Source organism: Podarcis raffonei, chromosome 5 (assembly GCF_027172205.1).
Source record: "Podarcis raffonei isolate rPodRaf1 chromosome 5, rPodRaf1.pri, whole genome shotgun sequence".
In the NCBI taxonomy this organism is placed as follows: domain Eukaryota; kingdom Metazoa; phylum Chordata; class Lepidosauria; order Squamata; family Lacertidae; genus Podarcis; species Podarcis raffonei.
In genome coordinates, this window is record NC_070606.1 from 35,187,661 (window position 1) to 35,212,581 (window position 24,921).

The window sequence follows — 24,921 nt, forward strand, 5'->3', positions numbered from 1 at the left end:
TGTGAACTGATTTATTCTCCCAAGTATTCCTCTTCTTAATTTCACTCACAATATTACATTACCTTCCACCCTGTTGAACAGACAGGAATCCTCTGCTTTAATCTTTCATGCTTTCCTCTTCTTTGCTCCCCAGTCACCAAAGCTGTCCCCCTTTCTCCATCCCATCAACTTTTTACTCAGGATCTTGCTCTAGGGATCTCCTGTCTTAACTGCTATAACCTTTTGACTTCTTTTGCCTCCTCTCAGTAATCTCAGCTCTGTCTAGAACTTGGCTACCGAACCCATCCACAAATTCCTACTAGGGATAGGGGAGAAAATCAATTTCAGTTCACATTTAAAGGCAAACCTACTTAATACTCTCTCTCTCTCCAAAACAATGTGCAAATTGAAATGAAGCCATCCTTTGAAATCCATACTTCTCTGAATTTTGTAATGTGGCCCTCCAGTCAAATAATACGTACAAAAATTAATATACTATGGTAAAATGTGCATATAAAAGGATATATTAATGCAAATAACATGAAAACCCATGATTTGAAAAATAGATATTACAAATGTGTGTTTTAGGAGAAATTTGCACTAACCACTGATGAATTTTCATGCGAACTTTTTAATTATTATTTAAATCGTAAACTGATGTGGAAATGTGGAGAAACTCAATTTAAGATTGGGGGAGAAATGAGAAAAACAGAAACTAAAATCAACAGATTGGCCCATCTTCAATCCCTACACAAATGAAGGAATTTCCATTCTTACACAAATGTAGAATTGGAAGGGATCCAAGCTACCACGGCTGTCCTTCCCCATCACATCCTGCTGTCATCACAATGTACCTCTGTCCATAACTTTTACCCTCCAGTTCTGTGACTCTGAATCCCATGAAGGTCTCTGTCTTAAAACAGCATCCATTCTTCCTCAATGTCTCTTATGGTAGAAGAACATCTTTGTGGTGCCACATCACCCTTCTAGCAAACCCCTTTCTAGTAACCCATCTCTATCATCAAGGTTTCTTGGCTTAAATCCTAAGTCCTCATCCTTACCTCAAATGAAGCCTAAGCACATTTAACTGCCTCTTTCTAGGTTCATTTCTGGCTGCCCTTGTCATTCCTGAGGGAAGCAATGCGCTCCCAAGGCATCAGTGCATATGTGGAGGAGGAGTGGGATCTTGGTGGCACACCTGATTTATATACATATAGGCTATGTATAAAGGGAACCGGGTGGTGCTGTGGTCTAAACCATAGAGCCTAGGGCTTGCCGATCGGAAGGTTGGCAGTTCGAATCCCCACAATGGGGTGAGCTCCCATTGCTTGGTCCCAGCTCCTGCCAACCTAGCACTTCAAAAGCACGTCAAAGTGCAAGTAGATAAATAGGAACCACTCCGGTGGGAAGGTAAACAGCGTTTCCGTGCTCTTCTCTGGTTTGCCAGAAGCAGCTTAGTCATGCTGGCCTCATGACCTGGAAAAACTGTCTGCGGACAAACGTCGGCTCCCTTGGCCTATAGAGCAAGATGAGCGCCACAACCCCAGAGTCGTTCACAACTGGACTTAACTGTCAGGGGTCCTTTACCTTTTTTTTTTTAGGTTCGGTATAAAGGTGTCAGGAATGAGCCAGCTCAAAGCGAAGGTTTGCAGCCAACTGCAGAAAGCAGCCAAGAACAGGGAGGCTTTGATGTTAGTCAGGCAGGAGAGAGCCAGCAGCTGCAGACTTTGGCTCTTCCTGACCTTGATGAGCCAGATGATAAGGCAGTAGCTGAGAGCAGGCTGGAACACAGCCAAAGCTCGCCAGAAACACAATCAGGCATGAACAAACCCCTCTCAGACCCGGAAGAGGTTGGAGCAGAGGTTGGGGTGAAATCTCATCCTCCTCCATTTCATCCAACCATTTCAAGAATCTTAAACATAACTGCAATTTACATATACACTCCAAAAGCTGTTCTCTGCTTACAACCTCTGTTAACACATCTGCAGGTATCTCTCTCCCCCTTTATCTAAGACACTTTTATCACATCATTAAACAGTCATTGCAACACTGTGTTCATTAGGAAAGAGTTAAATCATAAACCTCAATCTGTAGTTCACACAGATCAGAAGCAAAACAAGAGACATCAGGGTCGTAAGTTCAATATCTGCGGTGATGCCAGAAGAACTCTTCAGAAGGGTCAGCTTGAGTAATAGTGCCGGAGGCTTCATTAGAGCTGTCCGGAGCTATCTGTTTTTGCAATAAATCCTCCTTTTTAATTATCTACGCTTACTGTGTTATCAAGCTGGGAACCTGACAAAAGGTCCCCCTCTCCTCATCACAACCTTCTGGTTTCTTTCTTTCTCTCACACATTGCAAAGCCTCACTGTGTGTTTGTGATATTTGTAACAGAAGGGTTATACAAGGAAACTTGAGAATGTAATCCTTTCTCTGCTAGTCATTTTCCTCTGAAAACTCCTTCCACAGATGGTCTTACTTCTACCAGTGTTGCAGACTTGTAAACAGAGGCCTGGTATCACTTGAGGTTTTATTACATGCATTTGTAGCACGCAATGTTGCTCACAGGGTCAGCTTTACTGTGAGGTAATCTCCTCAGGTGGTAGATGCTGTGGGTTGCTGTCAGTGCTACCTGACTGACAAGGCACCGCAGCACTACTCTGTTGTCTTTAGGTATGGTGAATGGATGGTGGAAGATTTAACTGGCAGTCCAGTCAGCTTCTGCACATGGAACGAGGGAGGGCAGCATCTTGTTCTTTGCCTCAGGCAGCAAAATGTCTTTGGCTGACCCTGGTTGTTTGTGCCTGGCAGTGACTGTGAATAGATAAGCAGCTATGCAGCCACACATTTCTGTCCATGTCGTGCATTATACATGAGCAAGTAAGTGCAGAGTGTTATTTCTGTCTGGCATGAAATATATTGTGTGTTAAAATATACTAGTCAGATCAAAGAGATTGCAGTTGCAGACACCAAAGGGAAACTCAGAATTGTGGTTTCTGTGATGATTCCGCCACGCCAAAGAAAAAGAAAATTCTAAAAACACAAAGAACACTCAGATAACTCTAAAGGAAAGGCAATTATTCCGGCATAACTTTCTCTTTTTATATTTCATTTTAACTGATTTATAAAGAGATAACAAGGATTCTTAAATTTAAAACAACAAAATGTTGCAAAATAGCTATATATCAAATAAGTTTTAAAGATAAAAAAATGAATACAGAAAATTTTAAAAAATGAAATGGAAAAAATAAGAGATTTTGATTTGGGCCAAATGTTCCATACCATTTTAGGATTTAGCAATAATATGGAAGTGTTTACTCAAGTAATTGGGAGAATGGGGGAGGTTGTCTTGTTCCATATTAATGTGATAATTATCATAGCAGCTGTTAGGAAATATAGAATGAACATTTTATATGTACAATAATTTTGTAGTCTATTAAATTCAGCATCTGAGGCCCATTATTGCTGGCTGGAGACTTCCTGTTCAGTGTTTCAGCCATTCCTTTGAGGATAGTTTACACATAGCCCCTGAGCATGTTTAGACCTTACTGGGTTGGGTTTTTTTTGGGGGGGGCAACTGGCTCCCTTAGGGGCCCTTCCAGGGTGGGTGGGTCTGAATAAGTTTGCTATTAATATACTCACAGCAATAATGTGGAGTGTTTCTGTGTAGCCAGCCATGCTCTTCTTTCATGAGATTCCATTTCCTTTCCAGTCATTTGGCATTTCATGGCTGCTGAGCATGCCCATTGCAGGGAATTGGACTAGATGACCCTCGTGGTCCCTTCCAACTTTACAGTTCTATGTTTCTATTATTTGATGGGTTCACCTAGTGTTGTGCTGAAAAATTTGTCCTGATTTTTGTTTGTTTGCTTAACCACCTTCCATCAATTAATAAGATTAATGACACTTAAAAATTATGAAAGGGAAGAGAAAATTTTGGTGAACTTCTCATGGTTGTGGTGCAAAGCTTTATTGTGCTCATCTTACTTTCAAAGAGGTGTCCTTTCTTTCACTCTACGAATCATCTTTTTCCATGGTCTGCACTCTGCAGACAGCCATGCATAATCTCTAGGACTGAGAAGCATTCATATGAAATTGTCAGCATGTTAAAACAGTCCTCATTGCTAAAAGATTCCCAGCAGTCAGGTTTAATGCTGAGAATCAAAGATTATGAAATGATGCACCAAGAAACAGATATGCCATTAGATGTTAAATTAATTCCTAAGAGGAGAGTAGCACACTAATGAGCTAGATTCAAAAGCAAATCAGTTCTTCATATTAAAGTTCAATTCATTAATTAATATTTCTGTGTGTAAATAAAAATACCACTCATATTGGAGCTAAAAGGTAATGTATTAATGTGCCAATTTTTTTAGTTGACTTGCTCATAATGAAAACCATTATATTAATTTTCATGGTCTTAATGCCTGCTGTGTAGTTATTGATGCCCTGTGATCCATGATTAGATTTAGCTGCTGCATCCATTATTTTTATTGGTTTATAATCTCTGTTTACAATTTTCATAAATTTGGCTGTTGCTGCTATCAGCGAAGAGCTTAACTGTTGTGCCCACAAACAGACTAAATGTGAATTCAATTGAAAAAGAGAATATTGTTGACCTTTTTTATATTTCTTTACCCATTTTATTACCTACCTTTTCCTTTTCCCAAGGAAAGAAAGCCTTTGGAAATATGAAAGTCATCAGTCATAAACCCATGTACATTTGTAAGAATGCCCCACAGTTTTCAGCATGCAAAGATGTCTGTGGAGAGGGATATTAAACATCTTGAGATGCAGAGTGCTGTTCCTATGCCACATACACAACTGCCCAACAACAGATCAGCAAAATCCATCATGACTCTTTGACTGCATACACAACATACATTTAAAGTACATGACTCCCTCTCAGAGAATCCTGGGAACTGTAGTTAATTAAGGATGCTGGAAATTGTAACACCATAGGGGAAACTACAGTTTCCATTATTCTTTGGGGGAAGTCATGTGCTTTCAATGTATGTTGTATATGCAGCAGAGGATAATAATAATAATAATAATTATTATTATTATTATTTATACCCCACCCTCCCCAGCCAAGGATCGGGCTCAGAGCGGCTAACAAGCAATAATAAAAACAAGTTGAATGATTACAACTTAAAAACAAAATTTTAAAAACCCCAGTGTGGACTATGTTATAATCTGAGAAATGTAGAAAATGTAATTTCAGAATTAAAATTAAAAAATTCTTTCGTCACTCGTGTTTGTGTGGAATCAGGTAGTGGGATTATTTGGGAAGGAACTCTGATCCCTCTCAGAGAAATTCAGAGAATGGGTGACAAGGAAGAGAGGTCCTTTTAGGTTGAAGAGCCCTGCTTAGGGAATGTTACACCCACCTGGCAATAAGATTGCTATCTTTTTGGTGCCAGGATAATACTTCCATCTGCTTACTGGCATTTACTGGTATGTGCTGGACTTCGTATAATTATTGATTTCTAACAGGCTTTAGTTATTGTACGTATATTGTGCTAACACTTATTGTGTTAACAGGATGTGTTTTTCTATTATATGTATAAAGTGTATAAATTGTAGATGTTTTGTTTTAAATTTGGTATAATTATATTTTTGTAAAGATATACTTAGTCTTTTTTGAGAGATGATGAAGATAATAGCAATACTTTGCAATATTCATAGCGTTGGGCTCTGCTTTTAGCCGAAAAATTGTGCATTTATTTAATCTTCTTTGCCTAGCTGTTTCTTTTTATTTTTATGTTATTTAAAATACTTAAAGTGCCATATTTTACAAATATCAAAGCAGTGTGCAACAATAAAAGCAAGCATATTAAAAATTCATAAAAATACAATAAAACAATAAAGGGTGAATCACTGGGTAAATAACTATTTAGAAATCACTAATGAATTATAAATATAAATAACGTTGGAAAGCATGGAATGGGCTCATTTAAGATTTTAAGAAATAATCATTACATTTTGGCCTGAAGTTTCTCCATTTTGTGTAATTGGCAAAGGGCCATATGACTGTTCCCAATTAACTTGGGGAAAATGAGATTAACATCACAATTTTAGCCATTTCTATTCCAGAGTTAATCAGTGGGGCCTAATGCCACATAAATGGGGTTAGGATGGGAGCTGGGGTTACATGTTTTTATAGAATCGGGATGAGACATAGAGATGAAGCTCATTTGGACCCATTTTGTTCATTATTACTCATCCCATACTTGCTTGAAATCCAATAGCTAGTCTTCTGAATAAGAGAACCAAAAGGTACAGATGTTCACTTATCTGGATAATGAAAGAAGAAATGGGAAAGCAATCATGATTTTCCAAGGGCATATTTTAAACTGAGTTGCAGTCTGAAATACAAGGTGGATCAGCTTAGTAATCTCTTTCTAAATTACCTATATAAACAATGTTCCTTGGTGAAACAGAACGAAGAGGAGGCTGTGGTCATTCTGACAAGCTACATAAAATATCCACTTATAAAATGTTATGTGCTTGTAGTCTGCTTTCCAAAACAGTTGTTCAGATACTGATTGTTCTCTGCCCACATCTTATTCTAGCTGCATTGAGCTGTTGTCTGTTTTGAAGGACTTGGATTTGTCTTTGAACAAATTTGTCTTACATTAAAGAGGACATGAGAAGATAAGGCCCCTTGATATAAGGATTGCAAATCTGACTTTTATATAGTGTTACGTTGGAAAAGAATGTTTTGGGGATGCATGGGGGAAATGTTAATTCTTTTCAGGACGAAGCAATATTCTTCTAAGGCTGTCTCAGATTTTCATCACTTCTAAAATATTTACAAAACAAAACAAAAATAATTACATTTTTTTGTTCTGCAAAAAAAAAATAATCAACAAAGTTGAATTCCAGATGCATTTTTGATGGATTCAGCAAATGGATTTACAGATGATAGTTATTGTTACAAAAAAAATAATAATGATGCATACATTGCACAGAGCAATGTGCACTGGACTGTTTCTCATTTCCAGAATTTGCTATAGCAAAAAAACCATAAAATCAACAAATTAAAGGGGGGGGGGTAGAATGATGGAAAAATAAGTAGGAAATTAAAAGTGTATCATATTAGCTTGCATCTAGGCAGGCTGCAATCTTAACCGCACTTAGAATTGTATTGCTATGCATGCTTAGAGTAGAATCATTCACATCAACAGCCCTATTGATTTCAGTGGGTCTACACTAAGCAAGACCAGGTCTGGCTCTAATCTCAACTATTCAGTGATGATTGACGATTTCAGTACAATATGGTCACTAAATCACCCTGTAAAATATTTGAGTATTGTATGTGATACCATAATAAAAAGTAAATACAGTACATCAAATACAGTAAACTTTCTTGAAGCTGGTTTTCTCTCTCCCTCCCTCCCTCCCTCCCTCCCTCCCCAGAGGACCTCCGTGAAGAGAGTTCCATTAGGAGTTATTAACCTGAACAGTACCAAAGTTCACTACAAACTGTTTACTATGCTTGTCACTGGAGTTTTGGCTAGTTGAATTCAGGAATAAAGTGTCACTGTCAGTATTTCCTGATGATAATGGACTATATTTCTCTCTCTCAGTATATATTTATTTCTGATCCAAGAGTTGAAATTCTTTCTATGCCTCCTTGTGCATGTTCTTGCCTCATCAGACCAAAAGTAAATTACTGAATAGACAAGAATGTAGAACAGAAGTGAGGAGTTCATTAAGAAGAAGCTTGGCATATATAAGATTTTGAGGTAACACAACTGTGAAAGTATACATCACTGAAACTGGGGTGGAATACATACAAAATAGTTATTCACACCAACCAGTCCACTTGCTTTCCTGTTCATGTTAACCTTTCTAATCCTAGGATTATGCTGGTTATCCAAATGCAGTTACAGTTTTAAAATGATGTAAAGCATCACCCTTAAAAAGAAAATAGGGATGCTGGTCTTTTGTTTTCAGACCATATTTTAATTAAACTGCTAACTATTACTATTGAAATACAGCAAATTCCTATATCTTTCTGAACATCAACTGCAGCCCAAACAAGCCCCAAACATTCGTATATTTGCACCAGAAACTAGTGACCAAATACAAAAGCACAACTACAGTGACAGAAACTATTTGCCTTTCCTCCTTGAGGAGAGAGTTGGAGGGTGAAATCAAAGGGAAATCTTTCAGGCAGAATACAAGATGCTACTCAGCTTCATGAATAAAACTGAGTTGGGCTTTCACGGCAATAGGACTGCAGTGTGCTGACAGCTGAGCATAAAAAGTTATTTGTACCATAGCTGAGCTAGTTTATTATCTCTCCCTCCAACCCAGTAAGATTTTGGATTGATCAAACTCTTTTCTTCTTCTTCTTTTCCCTTCCATACTGATATTTTTATATCATTTGGGTTTCAATTGTTGTGTTCTTCACTGAGATGGAATGGGAGCTTCTAGAGAAACCAGAGAAACCATGGACAGGGTGTTTGTTTCTTTGTTTGAGCAGGCAGTGACAAAGGACTTAGGCCTGTTCTACTGAGGCAGCGGGACGCAGGTGGCGCTGTGGGTTAAACCACAGAGCCTAGGACTTGCTGATCAGAAGGTCGGCGGTTCAAATCCCCACGACGGGGTGAGCTCCCGTTGCTCGGTCCCTGCTCCTGCCAACCTAGCAGTTCGAAAGCATGTCAAAGTGCAAGTAGATAAATAGGAACCGCTCCGGCAGGAAGGTCAACGGCGTGTGCTGCTCTGGTTCTCCAGAAGTGGCTTAGTCATGCTGGCCACATGACTCGGAAGCTGTACGCCGGCTCCCTCGGCCAATAAAGCGAGATGAGCACCACAACCCCAGAGTCGGTCACAACTGGACCTAATGGTCAGGGGTCCCTTTACCTTTACTGAGGCAACAGCAAGGTAGTAGAATGAATTCAATCAATTCAAGTTACAGATCACATTTGTCAGTGTTGTCCTGTTTTGAAGCTTCCTACAAGTAGAAAACCAGCACAGCAAGGAACATGCCAGATCAGTTCATTTTCATTCATTGTGCGTGTTTCTTAAAACATATTTCCATTCAGGTGTTTGTTTTTATGTCAGGGAACATTAAAGAGGCACAATCCTATGCAGAAAATCCTATTGTGTGGAATGTTAGGAAACAAGTGTTCTCATTTCCCAGAGCATGTTCTGTGAGTGAGATCTGTACTCTAATAATGTATTTGGGTTTTTTGTTGCATATTCAAATATAAGCTAACAGTCAAAGAAAGCTGCAGTTTATTTTTTTTTACTTTGAATTTGAATCACTTTCGTAAACCTAAAATCAAATAACAAGGTGCTTTTACAACAAAATGAGATAGGCACTTTTCTAAACTTTTCTCCATGACTTATTCTAGATGACAATCAAATCTGGCTGATGGAAGCAGCTGTCAAATAAGTGATTCTGTGGGTGGGGGATGTTGTACCAGCTTATGCACCAGCAGGGTGACACAGTCTGTTACTTTGCTGCTACTATAGAAATAAAAATGTAGCAATAGCTCTGCATGCTATGCTATTTCTGTTATGCATCAGATACATGAGAACTGGGACATTTGCAGTTCATCCTTACCTAGGAGTTATATGGGCTATGAAGAGCTTTGGGAGGGGGATATAATCACATGAAATTTTGACAGCATCTGTCACTTTCCTTCTGTATGATGTAGACAGGGAATTCTTCTGAATTCTTTCCCCCATATTTAGACTTAGCTGAGCTGAGCTGAGCTGATGGTTATAAGCAGTGCTTTTTTTCTGGGGGGACACAGGGGTATGCATGCCCCTAAACATTTTGTGAATCTAAGTTGGGCCTCATTGAGGGGCAGTATTTCAGTATGAGTAGGAAAAAAGCACTGGTTATAAGAAAGAAAGAGTGTGTGTAAAATCTGGTGGTTTAAGGCAATCAGAATCAGTAAATGGGGCCCAGATAAGAGTCAAGTAAACTCAAATATTTCTGTAACACTTACGAGGCTTGATTTTTACTGATCTTACAGCTGAAGAATCATTACAAGACTTCCTCCCTATGATGTTGCTACCTTAGAGACATCTTCTGACTGTAGCAAATACAATGGTATTCTGTGTCTGTTTTTGGTATGAAAGAAAGAGCTGTCCATAGATGCTACTCTTATCTTTAAAATGTCACTTGACATAACAATGGCAAAGTCCATCAGCAGGCACAAACTTGGGCCTCAAAGCTTGGGGAATTGTCTAAGGACAGGTGAAAATCTTGAGTCTTCACACCATTTAAAAGCACTTCCTCTCCTTCTCTCCCCATTCAAATGCTTTGTACACTGCACAGCAAATGTGTGCAGACTCCCTTGACACATCTCACTATTCTTATAGAAATAATTCAGGTGTTTGAATCAAGTAGGAACCACCAGGTTTGAAACGCTGCTTTAGGGATAAAGTATCTGGAGGCAGTGGCTGTATTTGGACAACTGTGTTGGGTGCAAGAGACACAGGCTTTCCTAGACTCATTCCCATCATAATTAACCAACTAAGGTTTCTCATGATGAGAACAAGTCTAGGCAGGCCTCGGACTCTTGCACGCTCCCTTCTCCTTCCCTGGCACAGCCATAAGCAGGAGTAGAGTCCTCCTCCTCCTCCTCCTCCTCCTCCTCTTCTTCTTCTTCTTCTTCTTCTTCTTCTTCTTCTTCTTCTTCTTTATTATTAACTACAGACTAGGATTATGCAAGAACCCTAAAATGTGGTTAAACTTAACCATGGTCTGTTCTTACAAATGGTTTCATAATCCATGGATGGAAGCTGGCTCGTTTCAAACAAACCATTCATCAAAGCAGTTTTTAGCCAAGCTTAACCATGATTTGTCATGCTCAAATGACATAAGTAACAGTTAATAATAAGAAAGTCATGATGAAGTGTTACAATAACCCTTGTGTTTTGGTGTGTGTTGATCTCATTTTAGTTTACTGCTGCTTTTTAAAATGTTTTAAATAACTTATTTTAACAATTTTATTGATAATTCCTCTTGTAAACTGATTCAAGGTTTTGTTAGGATCAAGTGATATTTAAATTCTCCTCTGCTCTTCCACAATGGCCCTGAGGAAGAGATTGGAAGCTTCTCCCAGGTTAATTGATTTAGCATGCCAGCTGAGCTTAGATCTAATCTGTGGTAAATCTTACTATGATTTGTTGAACAAGCCAGCTGAATCACTTACAGTTAGAAGTTGGCTTGTTTCAATAAGCCATCATTAAGATTAACCATAGTTTGTGCAAATTTGGATGTTGCAATCAGTTGCTATTAATCTAAAATAGAAATGAAAGCTTCAAAGCTCCTCCTTGTATTTGAACCAGAAGACTAGATGGAGCACAGAGGGCCCATATTTTGCTTAGGCTCATTCCTAACACGATAAAGTCATGATTTATCATGACTTCCATATGCAGTCAATGCACATTATCTTCCGGAACCTGAGCCAGTCCGGGGGGTCCGGCACACTTCTTCTGCGCGGCTCTGCTGATTCTTCCCCCAGAGACCTCTGACTCCAGCAGCACGTAAACACAGCGGAACAGCAGCAGGAACGTCGTGCAAGGGCAATAACTCAGACTGGACGCAGCAGTCTCCTTATCTATGTTTTAAGTCTTTATTCCTTAGCAAAACACAATAGCTATAAATCCTGGCGACAGAGCGCACATGGCTGCTGCTCTCTTGACGGAGCAAACACACACTGAGAGAGAAACACAGGAAACCACTCCCCTCAGATTCTAAACCCCGCCTCAGAATGTGAGACGTCACTCAGAACTTCTTAACCCTGTGAGTTCTGAGCCTCTCTCCACACATTAGTGTGAAATTCTGCTGGGCAATTTAGTTCCTCTTTATGCTGACTCATTAGGATGCTACAATAGGGAAAGATGGTGCTAAATCAGAAGGCCATTTATTGAATCCTGTCATTTGCATTTATTGTCGTGGGGGTGTAGCTGGATGTCACTGGGGCTGATAGGAATCCAACAACATCTGAAGGCCAACAGGTTGCTGAGCCCTGTTCTAGATTCCTGTAGCAGCCATCACAGGAACATCAAACCCATGTCACCTTGAAAAATCCAAACTAGCTTAGTTAACTTATCCATTTCTTCATTTAATAACTCCTAAATAAATTTGCAGCTATAGCAGGCTAACTGGACAGGCCTCCAGTGTCAAAAGCTGTTTGTGATTAAGTACAACATTGTACAGCAAGTAACAATACAGGAACCATAACACTGGACTGAAAACCTATTCTTCCTATCACACCTACTTTTTCCCCATTCCCCAAAGGCCTGACATTTCTTGTGATGCTCATAAATCAGTTTGTCTAAAAAAAATTTTTTTCTTTGCCCTTTATATGAAAATAGAGACTTTGGGTAAAAAGGCAGAGAAGTTGTATTCTATGTGCAAATGTTGACTGAAAACCTCAGCGGTTGGTGGGGTGGGGGAAACCACTGAGACAAGTTCTCCAATATTATTTAACCATAAATGCAGTGCTTGAGAGAATATGGCGTTCTCCTCTCATGGCAATCCAGAACCACAAAAAGCATAAACAGAACATGAATTAAAATGAATGTTTCCTGATTTGAAATTTAGAAATGATTGGTAAATAGCTTTCAGAGCCATGCACAAATTTAATCATATGGTACTAAGAAGATGCTTTAATTTCACTCAATTGCATCAGATCAGATTGCACAAAAATATCCTATTCATGAAGTTAACCCCAGTCACATCCAGTTTAATCTCCTTAAAATATGTCAAGGAAAATCCATATGATTGAATTACATGAGCAGTTTTCAGAAACCAAGAATCTGATTTCACATTCGTTAGAGTTGTTTGCTTTAGTAGGTAAAGTCTGGGTGCAATGAAGAAAGGGAAGATCTAAAATGATCACTCTATGAAGGAAAACTATCAAATCCCACAGTCCCCCTGACAAAGTTTTTATCAAATCTGGTTTCCTAAAATTCTCCTTTAAAAGAACAAACCATTCTCCTTAGTCTCAGTTTGAGATATTCCCGTTATTCAAGAATAGCTACATAAAAAATAATAAATAATAAATAAAATAAGAAGGAAGGCCACGGTAATGTTGTGAAATTGGAGTGTGGTGATCACACAGGGTCCCCGGACGTTTAACGGTCTATTGAGCCCTGTGCCACCATTGTGCTCACTTCCCCGCTACCACCAACCAGTTACTCTCTGGTAAAACACTGAGCCCAGTCAGTTGTTCAAAGTGAACCAAAAAAACCCCCAAGTTTACTTTATAAACATTAACAAGTTTATGGTTTCTCAGATAATATTCCTGTCAGTATCTTAACTTTAGTTTCTTTACCGGCTTATACCTTCCTAATACCTTCTGACTGATTATCTCAACTGTTTGAATGATTCCTCTTAACAAGTTCTCTCACTCTCTCACACCAGACTAGCCCAACCCACAGACTTATCTTCTCTGTCTTATCTAAATCCAGACTGTCTTCTCAACCACTCTAACTCTCTCTCCTAAACCTTATACACAGTGAACTCTGCTCCCTGGGTTCCCATTGGTTAGTCATTTTACAATTAGTTAACCCTTTTCCTATGAACCCAGTATGATGTCACACACATAGGAGGGCAAACGCCACATGGAGTTCACATTTCTTTGAGTCTTTCAGGTAACCCCAAATCCTGTCCTAACATATAATGTCAAAGCAAGGTTGGAACCCCTCCTCCTCCTTCCTTCACCATGAGTGCCATTTCTTCCAGTTCATCAGAAACCACATAGTTTGTCATTGCATCTAAACCAGCAAACCATGGGTGTGCTATTCTTCCAAATCAAAGCACATTCAGCAAAGTGCATTGACTAAATCATATACTGTATATGTAGGGATTGCAGACCCTCCCACTTTTTCCTGGGGGTGGAAAATAGAAAATCTTTTTAAATCCAGGCCTTCTGACTCTTCCATCCAACTCTCCTGCAGAGTGGAGGGCCTCAGCATTGGTACAGAGAGGCTGAATAGGGATAATATTAATTGCTTGACTTTTGTTTCTCCATGTATGTGGGGGGAGGGGAAGAGTTTTTCATGTCACTCTGAAGCTCTGAACAGCAGGCTGTTTCAGATCCAAAAAGCCATAAAACAACAACTCTAAAACACGCTCAAGCTGGCTTTGCAGCCATTCCATGCTGAATAGCGCAGCCAGGTGTAGAAACCATATATGCAACCTTTGTACTATGTTCTCTACAGAAGGCAGTTGACCTTTTACGCTAAGTGGGAAATCATTTGTGAAATCCCAATTACTTGGTTCTAAGCTATTTCAGCAGGTGAATGCCACGTGTTAACCCTGCTTTAGAAAGGGAGCACATTACGTGTATAGGGAGAAATTGTTTTTTGTACAAGAATCTCATTCCCCAAAGTAGAAAATTACAAAAGCAGCTGGTGCAACACAGGTAAAATGAAAGGTGCAACTTACTTTATCATAGAGATCTTCAAAATGTTTGCTTTTTTAAACTGCTGTAAAGTTTTGGGGGATTTTGTTCAAGCATAAAGGACAATGGGCAATTGACCTTCCCAGAATCATATTAGAGAGCTCTGCATTGTGTGTGTGTGCGCGCGCACACGCTACCGTCTGGATACAAAGTTGCCAAGATTGTAGGGAGAATTCAGGTGTCTTGCAGAATTTTTGTTAGAATGCAAAACCATGTTGGCCTTGAGCAAGTCTCATTTCAGCTATCCTCAGTTGTTGAAATGGGAAAACAAGATCCCCAAAGCTTATCCTTTAGTCTCCTTTGGTCTGGTATGGAAACAGCTGCTCCTTCTAAACCGTTCCTGCAGTACTTTGGTGAGACAGCCCCAGCAGGGATTTAAAATTACAAAACATGCATCAAAGCAAAGTGTGGAAATATAGGATGTTAGACCTTTAAACTATCCCCTTATATGGGGCTTCCAAAGCCCCCCCCCCTTCCCTTAACTTTTGGTAAGTTAAAAAATGTTTTATTTACAAACTATTCAAAGAGTAGATTCATGTGCTTTTCTATACAGAAGCAAGAAAAGACAGGCAGCATAACTTGGGTACCAAAATAGTAAGATGTTTCTAAATTATTTGCACAGAAACACAAAGATGGCTTGCTTAAGCCATGCGGTCTAAGCTTGGAGCATCCAGCCTAGATCTCTTTATTGGTAGGGCTCACATGGCAGGACAGCTTACTCTATGGCCTTAACCCCTTTGTGCATTAATTAGAGTTAAGCATGTTGGTTATATGAGGCTGATTTATTCCACATAAAGAGCCTTCTGCTTGTTTCCTGGCCTGTGTAGAATTGAATCAATAGGTGAAGCCAATGCTGTGGCCTTTCACCTCTTGACTGGTTCCAAGGATGGCTTCTATTAGAAATGAGTTGCCAACTAGGGATTCAGATGTATTGTAAAGAAGAATGCACACTGTGTATCTGAGAATATGTATCCTTCCACACAAGTGCACAGGCTGAAGTCAGTGTAGAAAATGTCATTCCATGCTGCATCAAAATCTTATCTGCTCCTTTCAGATGTATTGCTAGTAGGTTATCGAGTTGGCATTTTCGCCTAAGGACAAAAGCAGACTCTAAGCACCTAAGAAGGAGGATCAGCATTCTGAAGAAATAAAATAGGGTATTTAGCAAAAGCCAACATATGGATTTAAGTTCATAAGTATAATAAAACAGTCACTTGGATCAAGGACTGTTTCTAAAATGTATAATTAAGCGAGAAGAGTATAATATGATTAACTCCTGTGTATCATTAATAATAAAAAATGAAACCTACTACAATGAAAGACATCAAAGATTATAATCCTGCATGATAGTGTTAGAAGTCAAAACCAAATAGATGTGGCATTAAGCACATCATTAGAAAAATATAGCAAGTTGGTGTGTTTTTTTAAGCATGCATCCCACCTCCAGGAACATTTTCAATACATTTTATCCCCACTCAAATATAGTAGTAGCTTTATCAAGATGACTTTTGTTAAGGTTACATGTGGAGAAGTAAGGTTTAAATGTCTCATCTCTTTGCATATGATGTCCCGATGAAATCCATATACCCTGCTCTTGCTTTCTAAATAAGTAAGTAAATCCTGATATGGTTTATAATAATGCATTGAATGCCACATCTATTTTGGTCCTTAGTGGTTAAGTTTGTACTTCAGCTGTAAATCATTTGCTCCACTAGATTAATAAGCTGCCTAGATGTTGCTTGAATGAAGAGAAAAGGTAGGGGATTTAATGAAATCCAAAAGCCCTGTAATGGGACTCCTTTCAATTTTAGCCCAATGGTGTCCCCTATTAGTCTTCTGAAAGCAAGTTTAAAGGTTTGTTGTCACAACAGATAAGGGAACCAAACACTTCCTTCTTCCCCTCCTCCTGTAATTCAAGCACTCCAAATACTAGGCTTTCTGGTACAGTGCTCTGTGTGTGTCTTATCAAAGCTCCGCCTGAGCTCTACTGAATCATCAATGGTTATAAAGTATTTATATCTGAGGTTTAATGGTTTGGAAACATCATTTCATGATTTAGTGTATTTTATATTGTTGTTTTATTTGGCCATTCATTATAAACTGCCCCGGGGTCCTAAGGACTGTAAAACAGTTTAGAAATGAAGGTTTCGGTAGAAATAATGGGCATGCCTCACTTGTTAAAAGCAATGGAAAACATGTTCAAGCCAAGAGACCAGATTTCATGGCTAGTGCTTCATAGTATTCGTGACTTTGGACCTATGTCTCAAAGCAATACCCCAGCGTATAGTGTGGGTGACAACAGCATATGAACAATTTTGCTGATGCTAAGTAAGTCTGAGTCTGGTCAGTGCCTGGATAGTTGATGACATGTGAACCACATGCATGATATCAGAGGTGCCAAGTTGTGTGCAAGATTGAGAGGGCCTGTTGTGCATGTGACATCATCAGGAGGAGGCTGAGTGCGGAATCCAGCACGGCTTCAACCACCAGCGGGTTCTCTCTCATGCTCAGGAGGAGCCGGCCACTGAAGCCACACTATTCTCTGCTCTATCCTTGGCCTCCTCTGACACTTTAACACTGAGGGGGTCTGGCCCCCTGCCAACAGATATGGAGGGGGCAAAGACAGCTCGGCCCCAAAGAGTTGGCATTCCTATATAGCATATAAATGTAGGAAAATAAAAAGAAATAAATCTTATTCAGCCTAATGTCATAGTCATGAAACAAATAGTTCCCTCCCTCCCACCCTTCCATTCCTATCCAGTAAGAAAACTTAATTCTGATCAATGTAATATATGTGGTTCTGTTGGGGTTGTTCTTTTTCTCCCTTGGTTTGCTCATAGCTTTACGTAATGCATCTCACTTGTCAGTATTTTGAACAGCTGTAGCCATAATTTTTGATAGTGGCGCATGGCAATTGTCTGACATATGAGGAAACTCGTTACTGCCTTTTGAAAACCTGCATTGCACTTATGTAACACAAAACCTGTCATCGCTGTTTGTGTTTCAGGCACAATATTGGTAGACAATATGTTGATCAAAGGTACAGCAAGAGGACCTGATCCCACCATTGAACTGACATTAAAGGACAACGTAGACTACTGGGTTATCTTAGATCCTATCAACCAGAGGCTATATCTAAACAGTACTGGACGAATTCTCGACCGAGATGTAAGTTGGTGTCTCTTCTTCCCCCTCGCTCCACTTTGTATTAAAAACTGCTGATTTCAGTGGGAAAATAAGCATTTTCACAACTAATAAAGGTGGGAAATGTGAAATGTTTGTTTACTCAGTGTAAGTCTCATTCAGCCCAGCTCCATATGCTTCAGATTGCAGCCTAAGGATGTTTGTTGGTATATTTTATAGTTTTTGGATGTTCTATCCAAAATAGTGGCAGAGGTTTTTTTAAGGACATTTTGTATCTGTATGTTGATCTATATTCATACTGATGCAAGGCTGTGTGTATTTTTTTGTTCAAGCATGCAAACCAGAGCAGTTTGAATAACAACCCTTGGCCCTCCATGTTGCGGAACCACAGCTCCTGTCACCCCTGTTGATTGACTATGCTGGTAGGGGCTGATGGGAGTTGGAGTCCACAAACATCTGGAGAGCCACAGGCAGGCCATCCCAGATCTAAAGGCTGCACCAGGTAAACCAGAAGTGATGGGATTTCAAACAATAAATATGATATATGATTAACACTCTATAATCCAGACCTACTGTGAGCCCCAAACTCAGCACAACTCATTAGACATATATTGAAGACCACAAGGAGTTTGATATGCCTCCTGGTCTTGCTCTCTACTGCAGACATAGAAAAGGGAACAGTCTATTACTTGACAAACTGGGTGGTAGCTATGCTTGGCTTGCCCAAAATAAAATAAAATGATCTTGGTAGAATCAGCACAGCTGCGTTGGACTCCTAGAGCAGGCAGTCAAACCCAATTTGTTTGCATGATGTATAACCCATGATGTGCAATGTTTGCTGCTTGTTTCTGGGAGGTTTCTGCAGAAATTTTTAATGCAACACCTTTTGCTATTTGAACATAGGATTACATTAAAACTTGTTCCACTTCAGTAATAACCTGGAAAAGACCCAGTTTCTTCCTTACAAATAGAACCAGTGTTAACTGCAGTAGATATTTGTCTTGGTGTTCTAGGAATGGGTTTACAGGATAGAGATAGATAGATAGATAGATAGATAGATAGATAGATAGATATGGATAATGTGTTCATATCAGCTTACCTATATGCACATTGATGCAGCCTAGAAATAAATAAAACTAGGCACTTATCCACAGCAGTGCTCTACGTCTTCAATAAATTTATCTTATTTTGTGGGTATGTGTGTTTTAAGGTTCCTTTAGCAGTTAAGGGATAAAAAAGAATCTGCTGGCAGTTCAGCCTAGTCGATTTCAGCACTCTACCATCTTGTTAGGGGAAATGGCTATAAATTAGAAGCTGGAGTGGGCATGCATTTTTCCCTACCAGCAGGCTGTCCTGCCCTCACCAATTATGATGTAAAATGAAGCCTCACACGTTTTCATGCTTCCTCCCTCTCCCCATCCATGCGATTCACAAAAGAGACAATCTTCCTGAATTATATAATGCTATTGTGAGATGAATATTTGTGAACTCCTCGTTTCTTTAGGCAAAAGAACTTATTTAGATTCAGAATGTATCTTTTTTAGTCTGCTGTGTGCTAGTAAGTGGGCAGATATATTCAGTTGATTTAGCCAGCTGACAACGTAGTCCATACAATTTGCTTTTCTGCAGAAGCAGCTATGATTTGAATGTGCACACCGTAGGCGGAGTGCCTACTGAGTAAGCCAAGAGGTTTTCTTCCCTCTGGCCAAGCCTGCAGCCTCTTTCTGCTGCCAATCACTTTCTTCATTTCTTTACACTTTCTTCAGATTTTGGGGCTCCAGGGCATACACCATATTCTTGGGTGCATCTGATCTGGTGAAGCCCTGAAGCAACTAAGTTTTGAAGTTAACAGCCAAACACCTGGTCCTTTCTTTTATTAACTTACTTTCAAAAGGTGGTTTTTAAAAGACAGGTTTATAAGGATTCCAGTGTTCATTTTCAATTCAGGAGCGAATTTGTGCATTTTTGTTTGATTTCAACAGATTGAGCTCCTTATTCAGAGAGAGAGCGCGCAAACATCTTCACTGTGTTTAAAGAAGCATTTGGGCAGGATTAAATGAAGTGGAATTAAGTGATCATACAAGAAGGAAATCTTCAGTCAATATGTAATGTTTTGCTTTAAAGAGTGTAATATAATAGGACGGGCCCTCTTACAAATTTGGTAACTGGTTAAATAATAGGAAGGTGAAAACAGGTGTAAATTGGTGGTTTTCACAAAACAGGAAAATAAGAAGTAGGGTCCCCCAATGATGCTATTGGGACCTGCACTATTTAATTTTCATAAAAGTTCTGGAGTCAAGGAAGAGCAGTAAGAGAGCCAATTTATGGATTACACCAAATTGTTTTGGGTGGTGCCCAAGCTGCAAAGGAGTTCTGAAAGGAGTGTCAGATTGGGATAATGGGCAAAAGCGGCTAATGAGATTCTGTATAAGCAATGACAGTGATCCACCAGCCCCTAAATGCCAACTTCACTTCTCCACTTGTGGAATCTGAATTGACTGTGACTAAAGCCTTAGGAATGCTTAGCTCACATGTTTCGCAATGATGTGTTCAATGGGGAGTGGAACTGTTCTCTTTACCCCACCACTGACGTCTCATCAGCTTTCTTCAACAACTGTGGGTTGCATGAAGCTGCTTGTAAAGGAATTGCAGTGCATGGGACCCTGGCCCCATTGAAGAGTTTGTGTGACCAGGTGTCCTGATCGCATGAGACCCTTACATGTGAGCAGGGGTTCCTTCACAGACGCTTACTTGCGACATGTGTTTGCTTAAGGAAGCTGGTGTGTTGTTGCGGCAGGGCTCAAAAGACTAAAAACAGGCGCAGAGGAAGCTGCCTTGTACTTATTTGAACCATTGGTCCATCTAACTCACTATAATCTACACCAGGGTTTTCCAAACTTGGGTCTCCAGCTGCTTTTGGACTACCATTCCCATCATTCCTGACCATGGGTCCTGCTAGCTTAGGGATGATTGGAGTTGTAGTACAAAATAGCTGGAGACCAAAGTTTGGGAAACCCTGATCTACACCATGGTAAGCCAATGTGATGCCCTCAAGTTGTTATGGAACTGTAACTCTCAGGACCCCCAGCCATTGTGGCCAGTAGGTAAAGTCCAATAACACATGGACAACCCCAGGTTCTCTTTCCCCAACTTAGGCTTCAGTTCTGATACCAGTTACTTGGAGCTGAGTCCCGCTGAACTCAATAGGACTTAACTTCTGAGTAGATTTGATTAGGGTTGCACTTCTATTTTATATGAAACAGAAATCTCCACATATTCAGGTGCTTTGTAGAAGTAACTATGCATTTATTTTTCTCCCTTCTTTACAGCCACCAATGTCCATTCAGTCTATTGTGGTTCAAGTCCAGTGCATTAACCGAAAAGTAGGAACTGTCATCTATCACGAAGTTCGGATTGTAGTGAGGGACAGAAATGATAACTCTCCCCAGTTTCAGCAGCAGCAGTACTATGTAGCAGTCAACGAGGTCAGTTTTAGTATTGGTATTGTTACCATTTTTTTTTCTAACTACTCATGTACTTTTTGATATCGTCTCATCAATGCTAGCTACAGTACTAAAGCACTTAATGTTAATTTGCTTTTGGGTTTTCCAGTTGATTTTGAGCCTTTTGTGTGTTTATATTAAGAACTTGCCTTGAACTGAATCACTTGAGAGAAAATCATACTTGTATTAATTAAACAAACCCAACCCATTCAGGATAGTATTACAAACAGGGGCTGGGTGCATATGAGTAAGCAAAGGAGACACAAACTCTTTTAGCATACTGCCATAAGAAGTTCACACACACACACACACACACACTCCGAACATTATTCTTCCATAATAGAAATGGTATAATACTATGCAAAGGAATGACTAAGCACAACCTTAATTTTCAGTTTTAAAGAGTTATCTCTTGACAATATTCCTCACCCCTGGTTGTTCTTTATTCCTCACTTCAATGGCAATTTTAGCACAATGATCTACTTTCTGGCAATTCCAATATTTGCATTTTCCATTCATTTAGTTTTATTCTGTATCAACCAGTTCCAAGTTAGGACCTTATTGCTGGATTAGTTTGCAGACAAGAAACAAAGGCAGACAATGATCTTTGGGTCTAATTTTAGTCATAGCCTTTTAAGTTAATAAGCTTTTATTGACTTAAAATTAGCTTTTGGCTCTGTATGTTTCCCTATTGTCTTTGGAGTAAACTAGAGCAGTACCATCCTGACAGAAAACCATTGGTTTTGATCTGTGTCCTGTATGCTGAACTTGTAATAATAATGGTCATCTTTCTGTGGAGATTGTGTCTTCTCATACAGTTAGGCAAGGATGTGTCCTTGCCTTCATTATTTTGAATTTGTAACTGGTAAATTTCTCCTCATTTTTGGAAATAATATCTTCTCATCCTCCTAAGATATCTATTGCATGCAGATGATGCAGTTTTAATTTTGAAGACATAGTTGGGTAATGAATGTTTCCTTTTGGGGTTTAATTATTTTTTAATTGAAATTCTTAACCATTAACCATCCAAAATCCAGAATTATAATATTTTCTAATAATATATTTCTTTGGGTCCCGTATAGTTATATGTTCAATCAAGTTGGTTTTCAGAAATACCTTGAGCATTTGGTGTCTTGAATCTGCCAACTTGAGAACTCAGAGGAAAAACTGAAGGGGCCAAGGTGAAGCAGAATGTGAATACAGTTACTCAATTTTTCTGAACAAAGGGTGGAAAATTTGTTGCACCCTTGTGGACTCTGCTTCATTGGAAGTTTTTAAGCAGAGACTGGATGGCCACCTGTCATGGATGCTTTAGTTGAGATTCCATACTGTAATTTCCCCATTTTATTTTAGCCACTTGAAAACAACAAATCCAACTGTGACCCATCAAAATAAGCATTTCCAGATACTTAACCTGTTCAGTCTCTTGAACTGTTGAATGTGTGTGGCTTATGGGTAAAGTTCATTCTGTTTAAAAGACTTTGGAACCAATCTAATAAAGGCTCCAAAGAGCAATGCCCCACCCCACTCCAATTTATACCACCCCATAGGTAGAATCAAGCTGAAATTCAAAGGGACTTTGTCTTGGATCTCAATCAGCTTGCAATAAATCCAACTCTAAAATTATTTTCTATCACTAGCTAGAATTGGAACCCACCAGTCCAAAATAATTTTATATAGATGTCAGGTGACATGAAATCCTCATCTGATCTTTTCTCTTCTCCAGATCTTCCTGGAATACCATTTAGCCATGTCAGATAAGTCAACAATGATGGCAATTCTCGAAAATATGATCCAGTACAACAGAATAGTTCAATACTTTAGACCAATTTTATGCCAAATGTATTGATTTCCTCCTTTAATAAGTTTCCAAAAATGAGCTGAATCTTCCCCTCCAGCTGCTCTATTAATTTCCTCCTGCACCTGTCTGATATATATCACTCCCTTTCTAAATAGATTTCTTTTCATTCCTACGTTGCTGAGCCCAAATCCAAACCAATTTAGAACATTTTTTAGCACTGTTTGATTTTAAGAACTGTTATTTCAAAGCATTTAATGTTCATTATTCTGTACATAGGTTTATTGCCTTTTAAGTGGCACAAATTATTGTAAACATCGTTATTGTTGTTCCAAATTTCTTGTTAATGTAAGAGTTTATTGGCTCTTTTTGCGTCTTGAAGCTTTATAATTATTTGCTATTGTTTTGAGCTGAAATATTTTTGAGCTGTTTAGAGCACTGGGGTGGGTAGGTTTAAAATTCAAACAACTGCACAAACATTTCCCCCTATAATTGATTTTGTTAAGTGCATATAAGTTCGATATAATTATAGAATACATTTGTTGTGGTTTATTTACAGCAATTGTAATCCACAGTCCTCAGACTTTTGCATTTAACAATGTTTTAAATTAATATCAGGCACGATAAGTTCTCGTGTGTGGGTGGGTGGGTATGGGTGTGGTGACTTTCTTTAGTGTGAGAAAGGTTGCATCCACAAGATGAATGTGCTTGCTTTAATTTTTAATTTTTATAAAGGACCTCTTTACACTGGGCTGTGTGGGTATGGACTGAGTGGAAGCATCCGTCCCTCTACTCAATTCTGTCAGCTTAGCCAATCTCTTGCAGGCTGCCACCAATTAAGTGAAACAAGACAGAGCTTCACCTCCATCAACACAGAGTTTCCCTTTTCACCCTCTTAATGGCAGACAGAAGGCCCTTCAGTGGTATCCCCCATTGCAGAGCCCAGTGGAAATTCCCCCAAACAGAGTGTTCTGAGGACAGAGTGGGGCTGAGCTGACCCAGGATCTGCTACATCACAAGCTGCTCTCAGAGCTGGCACTACTATTTGTATGGACTGTGGAGGCTTTTCAGGGTAACAGCTGGATTTTTGCACTGTTATGTGATGTGATAGAACCCAGTTCTTTCACATAGACAGTGCTCATGCGTTTGTATTCCTCCTTCAATTGGCCAAATGGTGATTAGCTTCCTCTGTTGACTTCTCCTCTGCAGGCGACTGTGGCTTGTGGCTGGTTCAGAATAAATCTTTCATAAGTTCTGTTACTTGATCAGGCGCTGCTATTAAGAGTGTCTTTGAGTTGCTGTTGAAAAGTCACACGAAATGGCAAGCAGCCTTGTGATAAATCAATAGCATAATTAATTGTGTGGTTTAATTAGCTGAAATTAAGGATTGTAAAAACTAGCTTATGGTCTGCAGCAGTAAAAACTTTCAAACTGTCTCCTTCTGCTTGCTTGCTTGCTTGCACACCCACCCATCCCTCTTTTGGTATAGCCGTCTGTTGAAAGAAAAGATCTCTCAATAACATGCTCCATAGATTTGAGGAACACTTTATAGCCTTGGAGGAAATTAGGACAAGAAAATAAATTGGTGATTTCAGTAAATGACCCCTTTCCTTGCTAATCAAGGTGCAGTTCTTACAAACTTTGGAGGTTTCAGATGTTACTGAATTTCACAACTAACCCAAATCCTCGGAGGAGCTGCTGTTTGACTTGTACAGGGGTAGCTGCTGAGCTTAGGAATTCAGAGCTCTAGTGTTTTGGATAGGCTTAATTATAAGGCAGAGATTTGAAACTTGTGGTCTTCCATGTGTTGTTGGACTCCATCTTTCACCATTCCTAACCATTGACCATTACACGTGTTGAATTAAATTTGCACAACAATGCTGTCCTGCCACCTCTTCTCCACTGCAGCCCCCTGTGCCTTCAGTAAGCCTCTTGTGTGCACCGGGGACCTGCAGGAAAGGACTGGGACATGGCATGCTGAGAGGCTGCAGTGAGGGGAGGGGAGAGATCAGATGCAGCCAGTTTCTGCAAATCAGAGCTATGCTAGCACAAGCTA

The 24,921-nt window shown here is 39.5% G+C and overlaps 1 protein-coding gene across 11 annotated transcripts in view; it reads left to right on the forward strand.

Moving 5' to 3' along the window:
* Positions 1 to 24,921, forward strand: part of PCDH15 (protocadherin related 15) — a 628,220-nt gene that overhangs the window by 359,154 nt on the left and 244,145 nt on the right. For all 11 annotated transcript variants that reach the window (XM_053388594.1, XM_053388604.1, XM_053388605.1 and 8 more), the window contains 2 exons: positions 17,428 to 17,588; positions 20,894 to 21,049. In XM_053388594.1, the coding sequence (XP_053244569.1) occupies positions 17,428 to 17,588; positions 20,894 to 21,049 (317 nt within the window). The remainder of the gene's footprint in view (positions 1 to 17,427; positions 17,589 to 20,893; positions 21,050 to 24,921) is intronic.